Here is a 12,476-nt window from a genome sequence, read left to right on the forward strand (position 1 = left end):
AGACAAGGTTTTTTTTTCCGGCATCACTGTAAACTTCGTTCTATGAGGAAGAAGGGATGTTCCCAAAGGTTTTTTTCCGGACATTTGGCCCCAAATGTAGACGGGCCAAATTTTGGAAAAGCCTCTTTCAGAAGACAAGTGGAAAAAGATACGCAAATTGTGGTTTGCAATTTGCATATCTTTTTCCAACTTTTCTTTGTCATGTAGCCATAGCCTCGGGCTACGTCTACACTACAAGTTTTCTCAGCAAAAAATATGCATGAGTCACTCACTTGCATGAGTCACAATCTCATTTGCATATTTTCTGCTGATCCGTTTTTGCGCTAGGGGTTTTTGCCCAGAAATCTCCGTAGTATAGATGCAGCCTCAGAGACTGTTCTTCACTTCACAAGGGCAAAGGTGAGAAGAGACCTTTTGAGCTAAAGGACCTGGTAATGTTCTAAGGCTGTCACCCATGCAACACTATATTTAATACTAGTCCATCTGCTCTTGGTCCCCAGTTCAATTTCTTGGTGTTAGTACATTTCAGTTATTCTTAAAATTAACTGCTTACTCTAAAGTTAGTCATTTTATTTGCTCATATTTAATACAGAATTAAAGGTTTTAGAGTGCAAATGTATCCTTGTACATTGCAAGGATAAATCATACATGCAAATTTTGCATCAGTCATGAAATGGGCTACAAATGCAATAAAATATAAGATCTTCAAAAATTTAATAAATGGAGGATGGGCTCTGAAGATTGTCTTGTTTGCAGCACTGTTTGGTCCAGGGCCAGTATTTGTGCTCATATTCAAAAGCAAGGAAGCAGCAGAGAAACCATGTAATACAGGCAGTCCCCGGGTTACATACAAGATAGGGACTGTAGGTTTGTTCTTAAGTTGAATTTGTATGTAAGTCGGAACTGGTGCTTATTGTAGGGGAAACTCTAGCCAAACATTTCTCCAGAGCTCAGTTTTATTCTCCCACACCTCACTTCCCTCCGTCCTTTATTCTCAAGCTGAGGTGTCTACTGAGAAAAGCCGCTCTGCGTCTCCCTGGTCAGCTGGGAGCGGGTGCTAGCTTTGCGTCTCCCTGGTCTGCTGGGGGGAAGCAGCTAGTGTGGAGTTGCCTCACCCCGTTTGTAAGTAGGGATCCGATGTAAGTCGGATCCATGTAACCCGGGGACTGCCTGTACATCAAAAATTACAATATCCTTACTAGAACAGTATTCAGCTAGAGGGCTGCTAGAATACATGCTCAGACTCTTAATCACTAGAATACAACTGTCATGGACTATTTGTATTTCCTTGTTGCATGTGGTTTCTGAGACTTTATGTTGCCATCATGAAGCAATATAAGATATGTGCATATAGGTAGGACTTGAAACTCTGAGTAGCAGCTACACATCCTATGATGATCATTTCAACTGTTCCCTCTTACCTCCCACTTTATTTAAAAAAAAAAAAAACTTTCAGAAATGTGAAGACTTCAGTGCTGTCATGCTATGAACAAGAAAAGAATTGTTCCTTTCCCAGCTGTCTTTTTCCAAAGGCAAACTCTCACTAAAGATCCACTTCTTCACCCAATGCTTCTTGCTACTTCCTGCAGCCAGAAATTGGGCTAAACCTTTTCTGGTATTTTGGTAAATGAAAACAATTTATAGTAAAATTTACAGTTGAACTGCAAAGTGCAGCAGAATTCTGGAGAGAATCCTCAAACAATAACAAATTGTATTTTTAGCAGGAAGAGTATAACGTGCTTTATTCTGATATTGTAACCGGTCTCCAATGTTTACACATTTCTGAGTAGTTTTGTATCTAAAAACAAGGTCTAGAAGATGCATGTCTAAGTAGACCCTACTGATTTCTTTTAGCATAACTACAGGAACCAAATACCACATACTCTATTTGTATGTTCTAGGAGTGCTGCACAAATTATGCTTGTAAAGCTTCTAAACTTTGGAGTCTTAACAAGCCCTTTTGAGAGGGGCTAAGTGCTAATAATCTATGGTAAAACTGGTATACATCTGTTAATGTAAAGATAGTGTAGCCTTAGATAGCCTTCCTTGCTGTCTCCTTCCAAAAATAACCTATGTAAATTGGCCTAGATTTCTTTTCCTAGCAAGGGGACTTTGTATTTCAAAACTGAACATGTCCTGGTCACTGAAATACTGTAACTTGCTGTACATAAGGAATGTTACAAACTTTGTGTAAATAAGACTAAGATAATATAGATAGTGAACAGCTATTTTTGGCTAACGAAGCAAAGATCTAGTAAATAATTAGACCTACAAATAGGGCTATAACTTCCCTTCTAAAGAAGCTCAGCAATTAAATGTGCTAGACAGTTATGATTGGACTAATTGGGTACCGTGATGAAAACGATATTCAAAACTGTTGAAATCTTTTAATTTGAAAGCTTTTCTTCCCCACTGCTTCATCCAAATGGATAGCTACCTCATTCTAGATCATAAAACCTTGGAAGTGTTGCTTTCATGCTTTTCTCACAGAAAGGAAACATGTTGTTCACCAAAAGTTTTTCCCCCTTATGTCCCACCAACATATGCTCAGTTTTAATTTTGCTAAATAGCCCAGCCTTTTCCAGATTCATTGTTTACTTTTTCCCTATGATAGAAGATCTTGATGTCTTAATTAAACACTTATAAAACAAAACAAAGAATCAGTTTAGATTATTGGATTGTGGGACATCTTCATATGGAGGCTTTTCTCTGGTTTTTTAGTAGCTAAACACTTATTAGCTGTTTCTTGTAGCTAGTAGTTCCATACATCAGAAGTGATTTTTAAAAAAATGGGATAGTGACTTATACAGTTGTGTTGATCTGCTTAATTGGAACTAAAACATGTTAGCTATAGAAGATCTCCATATTTTTGTGCTGTTTGTACTTGCTTAAATTAGCTCTGATTCACAAACTAATGCTGCTAATGCAACTTTAAGTAGTACCTTTGAAGAATTTCACATTATTGCAAAAAAAAGTGAGGTTTTTGTGATTGCTTTGGATCTTTCTTGGCAGTAACAAATGCTACTTCCAAATCAGTTTGGCTTGGCTTTGTAAATGTGGGTGAGTGGGTTGGTTGGTTTTGTTTAATCAGTATCTAATTGGTGTTCTGTTTCTTTTCAGAGATCATTTACATTAGTAATAGAAGCTTGGGACTGGGATAATGAAACAAAACATGGTGAGTAAAGTATGCTTACACAATGTACTGCAAAATTGTGTATGTTTGAAACTGGAATCTTGGATTTGGGAAGTCTTTTCTAAATGCATGTCTCCTGAGATACTGCATTGAAAATTGGAAGCTTATCGTGGAAAAATGTAGACTCATAGTCACTACAATATTTAATGTGGCTCTTTGTCAGAGGTGAATTAAACTTGTTAAAGCATAATAATCGGGGAAGACTTCTATAATTATATATAATATAAAATCATTTTCTGTGATAAGTCAAATTTGTTAGTCTAATGAAAGGAAAATGTAGTCAGCCATCATCCACCAGGCCCTCAAATAGCTTGACAAGTGAGTATATTCTAGTTACTGGTTCCTGAAACGTACAGCTTTCAGTTAAGTGTCAAAGGAAAGCAAGTCTTGAATACCCTTATTGCCAGGGGATTTATACCTACAGTATTTAACCCCACACAAATTATTCTGTGGTCTCCGCAGCTCCTACTATGGAGGATAAAAGTTCTGGAAAAGCTTAACAAATGTTGTTAGTTCCCAGTTTTCATGGGCATTAAACTAACTCCTATTTCTCTTTTCCTTCCACTTCAAAAGAAAACATATTTAAATATGATTGACCTCTGTAGCTGATGTTCACAATACTTTTGTGGTATGACTTTTTTTTTTTTTTGTAATGCAATTCCTTTTCTAAGTTTTCTTTTTTTTGTTTTGTTTTGTTTTTTTTAAACTCCTATAATTTCAATTGTTACTTTCACAAAAAATAAATACATTAGTGTGATTGTTTTAAAACAAACAAAAAAAAAACCCCTCTGGATGGTACAGACAATATGGGTAAGGATGTCCCATTGCTGTTTCTTCAAAAATAGAGCATACTATACAAGTTCTGTAACACTTCAAATGGGTGGAATAAACTGTTCACCATTTCTTATCACAGTACCCTAAAATTTAATTTGAACATGATGCTTAGCAGAACATTAAGGTATACAAATGTGATGCCCCAGGAATTTGTCTTTTGATTAGTGGTGCTGGGTTTTGAATGCTAAGAATCGTTTAAGCTTCATGATCGCTAAGATGGCTACTGTTAAAGCTGATTTAAATTTAGAGGGGTAAGAGTTTGGAAGATTCAAAATCTTTGGCAAAATATTTCCATTTTAAAGGCTATAGCTCCCTTTCCTCCTCACTTGGTTTAAAAAAAAAACCATTTAACAGGACAAACGATTATTCAAGTAAAGTGTAAATGTCAAGACTTGACGGTGTACTATAGATGGATGCGTTTCTAAATGAAACCTAAAGCTTAGGTTCTAGTTAATCTTGAGTAATACCATGATGAAATTAAGATTTTTAGAGTAAATGCTTAAAGCCTTGATACAAACCTTTTTGTTTTAGTATCAGATTTCTAATAAAACTGTTATATAACAAAACAACAAAGCACTGTAGCTGCACTGAAGAATGTAGTTACAAATCAGTACGGAGTTATATAGCTTTATATATGGCAACACTATATAATAAGGTAGCTGGCTTGTCAGGTTCATATTGGCCAAAGGGAAATAATTGTCAGTTTCAGATATCAAACACTGAGTTTTTTTGTCTGGCACTGGTATCATTCCAGAATGTCCTCAAAATTGGGTATACTTTGATCAGATGCTAAATCTGAAGTAGCTACTCTGTTCTGTTGGACTGGCTCTTGTGAACTTGAAACCTCTAAGGCTGTGTCTGCATTGGTGCAATCTTGCACAAACGTGGCTGCTTTTGTGCAAAAACTTGCTGCCTGTCTACACTGTGCGGGTACACTGACGTTCTAATGTATGAAATCAGTGCTTCTTGCACAAGAACTATGATGCTCCCGCTCAGGAAGAAGCCCTCTTGTGCAACTGTTCTTGTGCAAGAGGCCAGTGTAGACAGGCAATGTGAATTTCTTGTGCAAGAAAGCCCTATGGTTAAAATGGCCATCAGAGCTTTCTTGCACAAGAGAGCATCTACACTGGCAAGGATGCTCTTGCACAAAAGCACATCTCTTGCGCAAAAGCACATGCCAGTGTAGACACTCTCTTCTGGAAGAGTTTTTGCACAAGAACTCTTCCGCAAAAGAGTTCTTGCGCAAGATCATGCCAATGTAGACATAGCCTAAGTGTCTGTCTGGAAATGGCACTAATAGCAGTGCACAATAATACATTTAGGAGAATAACTAAATGTTAATTTTAAAAATTTTCTTACCATCTATAGTATGTTCTCAAAGAATGCTACAAATATGAATTTATCAGAAATATCATTCTTAAATTCTGGCAGTTGCTTTTAAAATTGAAACATCGAGCTGATTTTAAAACTATATTTGTGCTACTAGCACTAAGTCAAGTTCTGCTACTAGTCCGTGCTAACACTATGGTCTGTCAAAGCTCCCTTTCTCCTCCAAGTTCCAGGGAGAACAATTGGAGTAGGGGGTACAGCCTGAGTGGGTTCAGCTCACTTCTATTTCTGGACGATTGCTCTGTGCATAGGGAGGGAATTCAGCTGCTACATAAATCCAGTGTCTGCTCCTAAAACCTACAAAAAAATGCATTTACATGTTCAGAAGCAACTGAAGTAGCTACCATGAAGTGTGCTTCCCACTACCGTAATTAAATTACATAATCTATCTGGCATATCTTCTCCACCTCTGAGAGGATAAGGGCTAGCCTTTAAGCAGGCACAGAAGCCTGTGCTTTCAGAGGAGGAGATGTGGTGTCATATATAGCATACTCTTGGCTTGTCTTTTCTAAAAAGACTTTTATAAACCTGAGCTGATGAAACCTCGGTGTTTTAATGACACTTTTGTAACATAAATATTTGTCAGTCAGAGGCATGTATTTGAAGGTTTTAAATGTCTTGCACGTTCAGCGCTTAAAATGGCTTTGACTTTTAAAGGAAATCGGTGGAAGGGTAATCAATTTGGGGGGGGAGGCTGAAGGAATTTTTGGTGTTTTAATTACTTGCAAAATGCATATACCGAAAGTCTTATTCCAATAAACTTTGTCTAGAAAAATACTTATGGACTATTGCTAAGTCCACAAGCATTTGGTCTTGGTCAGTGATGATTTGCATAACCTGTAGAAGACCACAGAATTGTCAGTTACAATTTGCTGCTCTAATAATGTGTAAGTGCAGTTGAGTGGAGTAAGTTTCCTTCATTCTTGGATGTATGCTAATATAGTTAGTTGAACTGGCATCCAAAACCCAAAAATGAAACCTTAAATCTGAATTTGGAAAGCTTTTATCCACATGATAACCTGACAAGGTACCAATTAAACAAAACACCCAATTTGTGAAGTGATGCTATTTATATAGTAACTTTTTTCCATCATATTGCAACTTAAGCTTGCCATTTTAGGATTCTAGGAAAGACTCTTACCACTGGAGATTTTAAAGAACATTTGTTATTTTGAGACCAGGACTTAATTTTTTGGTAGACCTTACTAGGACTGAACGCTGGTACCTCTTAGGCTTGCCATGTCTGTTATGAAAGTACAAAAACTCCTTGGTACCTGGCTTGAGATCCCAGCACCTTTCATTATAAATTTAAGCACTGTCTATGCCACTCTTGATACGTGGGTCTGTGACAAGATGGGAGAACCCTTCCTTGTCCCCACACAAAGGATGAATTCAAGCATTCTCTCCCTGCACAGGTAGGGAAGAGCGTTAATATGGAAGATACAAGTAAATGAAGCTAGAATTAATCCCTTGCATCCTTGGGAGAAAACACCAGTACCCTGAAGAGGGAAGAGAAAGTCTGTGGAAATAAAAGCTCCCTGCCCAGGTGCTGAACGTCAGGTGATTCCCCAGGTTCATAGATCTTTAATAATGTCTGGTCTCAATTTTTAGTTTATACCAGTACTTAGAGAAGTTTTGTGTTAATTCTGAATTGCCACCGTTCATACAGTTCCCCTTGGCTAAAACAGAGGAATGAATTGCAAAGTGACAACCCCTGATGCTCTCCAGAGCCCTTATGATTCCATTATGAAGGAAAATTGTAGTTCCAGTTAATGACGAGGCTTAGATATCCTCTTTTTTTCTAAAAAGGCCAAAACTATCAGTCTTCATCTTATACTTCCTGTCTCTTCTCATGCATCTCCTTCCCTTTTTTTGTGCCTTGTTTCTAGGTTTCTTTCCTTCGAGATGACTGCCTGTACACCAGCTAGTAACTAGCTTTTTGTTAATGTAAAACACCTGTCAAATGCAGATCTGCTGATAAATGGGGAAATCATTCTTCCGTTTTTCTTGTTTTGGCTTCTTAAGTAGGTAGAATCTGGCACAGCTATCCATTGCAGCCCTCTTCTGTAGAGATTCCTTTCCCAAAGATCAGGTGGACTATATTAACTTAGACTCTATCAGAGCATCGGCTGCTATCATGCAAGCCTCTCTGCCACTTTTTATTTCTAAAGAAACAGGCTTGTGAGGAAAATTGCTAGTCATGGGGGAAAAAGTTAAATTGCTACTGAGCAATGTGTCTCGTGTTTCTGTGTAGCACACTCTTACTCTAATTGGTAAGACTTGCAGCAAGATGTATTTAAGTACCTTGTAAGTAATCCTAACATAGAACAATGAAAAGTCTCTTTTTTGCCAAAATCACACAAGTGAAGTTTCATAAGCTGCGTGGAGAATCATTAGACGAGGACATAAAATAAACTTTAATTGACACGCCTTCATTTCCTCAAGATGAAATAAGTTTCTAAAATCCAAGACTCTCTTCTTTTGAGGCTTTAGTCAGATTCTCAGCCTCTACTGAAAGGAGAGACAGAGTCATGCCAGTATTCTTCCACATCTTTAGGATGAAGTTTAATAAAGACAAATGCAAAGTGCTCCACTTAAGAAGGAACAATCAGTTTCATACATACAGAATGGGAAGCGACTGTCTGGGAAGGAGTATAGCAGAAAGGGATCTAGGGGTTATAGTGGACCACAAGCTGAATGAGTCAGCAGTGTGATGCTGTTGTGTTAACAGGTGTGTTGTGAGCAAGACACGAGAAGTCATTCTTCCGCTCTACTCTGTGCTGGTTAGGCCTCAATTGGAGTATTGTGTTCAGTTCTGGGCACCGCATTTCAAGAAAGATGTGGAGAAATTGGAGAGGGTCTAGAGAAGAGCAACGAGAATGATTAAAAGTCTAGAGAACATGACCTATGAGGGAAGGCTGAAGGAATTAGGTTTGTTTAGTTTAGAAAAAAGAAGATTGAGGGGGGACATGATAGAAGTTTTCAGATATGTAAAAGGGTGTCATGAGGAGGAGGGAGAAAACTTGTTCATTTTGGCCTCTGGGGATAGAACAAGAAGCAATGGGCTTAAACTGTAGCAAGGGAGGTTTAGGTTGGACATTAGGAAAAAGTTCTTAACTGTCAGGGTAGTTAAACACTAGAATAAATTGCCCAGGGAGGCTGTGGAATCCCCATCTCTGGAGATATTTAAGAGTAGGTTAGATAAATGTCTATCAGGGATGGTCCAGACAGTATTTGGTCCTGCCATGAGGGCAGGGGACTGGACTCGATGACCTCTTGAGGTCCCTTCCAGTCCTAGTTATTCTATGATTCTTCCACCACCTGTTCTTTAAATAGGCCAGCTCCTGACCCCACATTGCAGACCCTCTTTTAAAACAATCATGGTATTTAGGGGTTGTCTTCATCTGTACTCTGGAAGTAGAATTATGATCCTAATAACACTGCATTCTGAAAGCTGATGAACAACTTTTTTTCTTCCCTTCTTCCAACTTACCTTGCTATTTGGTTCAGAGCCAATTGCTTGAATTACTTATTTAGGCTTCTAAACATCTGTCCGGCAAGGAGCTCTAGGAAGAATTCCCAAAAATGAAAGTATTTTCCAGGATGGTTAACTTCTTCTGAAAAGGCAAAATGGGGAGATTTGAATCTCACTTGAGATTTGTGAGAACAAGGTTCTGCTTGCATCAGCTCTTCCAGAAATAATCAATATGTCAATGCCTTAGCTGAATCTAATGAATATGTACTAGCCCACAAATATTTAATATTTCATTCTTTCAAGTGCATGCTCATGTTCATTAATAGTAGGTGTGTGTGCTCACCACATGAGCAGGTGCTGGAAAATTTTCTCTCCGCTAAGGATGTAAAATTTTGATTAATTGACTAATCAAATAGTTGATGCAGTTTGCATAGATTAGTCGATAAGGGCGCCTCCACCTTGGAAGTGTAGCAACAGCCCCAGGGCTGTTGCTACACTTCAAAGACAAAAGCACTGCGGAGAGCATGGGGCCAAAGAGGGACCTAGCATTTCAAAGCTGCAGCACCACATGAAGCCCAGGATCTGGTAATGCCACTTTGAAGCACACCCTCCTCTTTTCCCCTCCCCTTCCTGCCTCTTTTTGATAGAGGCAACAAGGAGTGGAAGAAGTGACTAGTCGACTAGCCATTCACATCCCTACTCTAGGCAGTACCCATAGGGCACTGGCTCCAGCACCCCCTGGAGTGGCACGTATATGCAGCATTACATAGCGTGTTGCTGGGCCCATCCCTCCCCCAGTTCTTCTTGCTGTCAGTTATGGTGCTTGAAACTGCTTGCTCCAGCATAGCTACAGCCTTTTCAAGTGTTAACAGTTCTTTTAATTGTTAATAGCACCCCCTGAAGCGGGTTTTACCCACTAAAGCTTATGCCCTAATAAATCTGTTAGTTTCTAAGATGCCACAAGACTCTGCGTTGCTTCCTCTGTTTTAGTTTTTAAAAGTAGTACCTGTTAGGGATATAGCCTGGGGACAGGGCATACCTCACTCCTCTGGCTTCAAATCATGTGCTAACTATCGCAGGACTATGCCTGTTAGCAACGCCCATGTGGACTGCCTATCGTGGCACTGAGTGTCCTCCTCTTAATGCCAATCACCATTCTCCCAGGATGGGTACATAAGAACGGGCGTACTGGGTCAGACCAAAGGTCCATCTAGCCCAGTATCCTGTCTGCCGACAGTGGCCAGCACTAGGTGCCCCAGAGAGTGTGGACCGAAGACAATGATCAAATGATTTGTCTCCTGCCATCCCTCTCCAGCCTCTGACAGAGGCCAAGGACACCATTTTATCCCCTGGCTAATAGCCTTCTATGGACCTAACCTCCATGAAATTATCTAGCTTCTCTTTAAACTCTATTATAGTCCTAGCCTTCACAGCCTCCTCTGGCAAGGAGTTCCACAGGTTGACTACACTCTGTGTGAAGAACTTTCTTTTATTAGTTTTAAACCTGCTACCCATTAATTTCATGTGGTGTCCTCTAGTTCTTCTATTATGGGAACTAATAAATAACTTTTCTTTATCGACCCTCTCCACACCACTCATGATTTTATATACCTCTATCATATCCTCCCTCAGTCTCCTCTTTTCTAAACTGAAAAGTGCCAGTCGCTTTAACCTCTCCTCATACGGGACCCGTTCCAAACCCCTAATCATTTTAGTTGCCCTTTTCTGAACCCTTTCCAAGGCCAAAATATCTTTTTTGAGGTGAGGAGATCACATCTGTACACAGTATTCAAGATGTGGGCATACCATAGTTTTATACAGGGGCAGTAAGATATTCTGGGTCTTATTTTCTATCCCTTTCTTAATTCCTAGCATCCTATTTGCCTTTGACTGCTGCTGCATACTGCGTGGAAGTTTTCAGAGAACTGTCCACGATAACTCCCAAGATCTCTTTCCTGATTTGTTCTAGCCAAATTAGTCCCCATTATACTGTACATATAGTTGGGGTTATTTTTCCGATGTGCATTACTTTACACTTATCCACATTAAATTTCATTTGCCATTTTGTTGTCCAATCACTGTTTGGTGAGATCTTCTTGGAGTCCCTCACAGTCTGCTTCTGTCTTGACTATCCTAAACAGTTTGGTATCATCTGCAAACTTTACCACCTCACCGTTTACCCCTTTCTCCAGATCATTTATGAATAAGTTGAAAGGGATTGGTCCCAGGACTCCCGCTTGGGGGACACCACTAGTTACCCCTCTCCATTCTGAAAATTTACAATTTATTCCTGCCCTTTGTTTCCTGTCTTTTAACGAGTTCTCAATCCAAGAAAGGACCTTCCCTCTTATTCCATGGCCATGTAATTTACACAAGAGCCTTTGGTGAGGGACCTTGTAAAGGCTTTCTGAAAATCTAAGTATGGGTATGTCTACACTACCCCGCTAGTTCGAACTAGCGGGGTAATGTATGCATACCGCACTTGCTAATGAAGCCCGGGATTTGAATTTCCCGGGCTTCATTAGCATAAGCGGGGAGCCGCCATTTTTAAATCCCCGCTGCTTCGAACCCCGTGTAGCGCGGCTACACGGGACTCGAACTAGGTAGTTCGGACTAGGGTGCCTATTCCGAACTACCGGTACACCTCGTTTCACGAGGAGTACCGGTAGTTCGGAATAGGACCCTAGTCCGAACTACCTAGTTCGAGCCCCGTGTAGCCGCGCTACACGGGGTTCGAAGCAGCGGGGATTTAAAAATGGCGGCTCCCCGCTTATGCTAATGAAGCCCGGGAAATTCAAATCCCGGGCTTCATTAGCAAGTGCGGTATGCATACATTACCTAGTTCGAACTAGCGGGGTAGTGTAGACATACCCTATACTATATCTACTGGACCCCCCTTGTCTGCATGTTTGTTAACCCCTTCAAAGAACTCTAATAGATTAGTAAGACAGGATTTCCCTTTACAGAAACCATGCTGACTTTTGTCCAACAAAATATGTTCTTCTACATGCTTCACAATTTTATTCTTTATTATTGTATTGACTACTATGCCCGGTACTGAAGTTAGACTTACCAGTCTGTAATTGCCAGGATTGCCTCTAGAGCCCTTTTTAAATATTGGTGTCACGCTGGCTACCTTCCAGTCATTAGGTACAGAGGCCAATTTAAGGGATAGGTTACAAACCACAGATAATAGCTCAGCAATTTCCCATTTGAGTTCTTTTAGAACCCTTGCATGAATGCTATCCGGTCCCGGAGATTTGTTAATGTTAAGTTTTTAATGTTAGAATAGAATAGGGTATAGAGACCAGTGTTGGTCACTCTCACTGGCATGCCCGCTCCCCTAAACCTCAGCATTCCCTGGGCCTCAGCCAGTGTGAGATCACTTAGCATTGCGTCAGAACCCCATTCTCTTCCTCCAACCCAGTCCTTGGTACTGCAGCCTGAATTGCTCCAGTCAGTACTGCAGATGGCTCAGAGCTGATGCAGTGGTCTCTGGTACTGTGGCCTTCGCAATGGTGTCAATAGATTCCATGGGGTTTTCCTCTAATTCCAGGTCACTCTTTCAGGGGCTTCAGATATGCC

General features: G+C 40.0%; 1 protein-coding gene across 2 annotated transcripts in view; it reads left to right on the forward strand.

The window, feature by feature from the left end:
- The window catches only part of JAG2 (jagged canonical Notch ligand 2), a 109,435-nt gene that overhangs the window by 41,403 nt on the left and 55,556 nt on the right, over window positions 1-12,476 (forward strand). For both annotated transcript variants that reach the window (XM_006112741.5, XM_006112740.5), the window contains exon 3: window positions 3,121-3,175. In XM_006112741.5, the coding sequence (XP_006112803.2) occupies window positions 3,121-3,175 (55 nt within the window). The remainder of the gene's footprint in view (window positions 1-3,120; window positions 3,176-12,476) is intronic.

The sequence above is a fragment of the Pelodiscus sinensis genome, chromosome 5 (assembly GCF_052426305.1).
Source record: "Pelodiscus sinensis isolate ZL-2025 chromosome 5, ASM5242630v1, whole genome shotgun sequence".
In the NCBI taxonomy this organism is placed as follows: Eukaryota; Metazoa; Chordata; order Testudines; family Trionychidae; genus Pelodiscus; species Pelodiscus sinensis.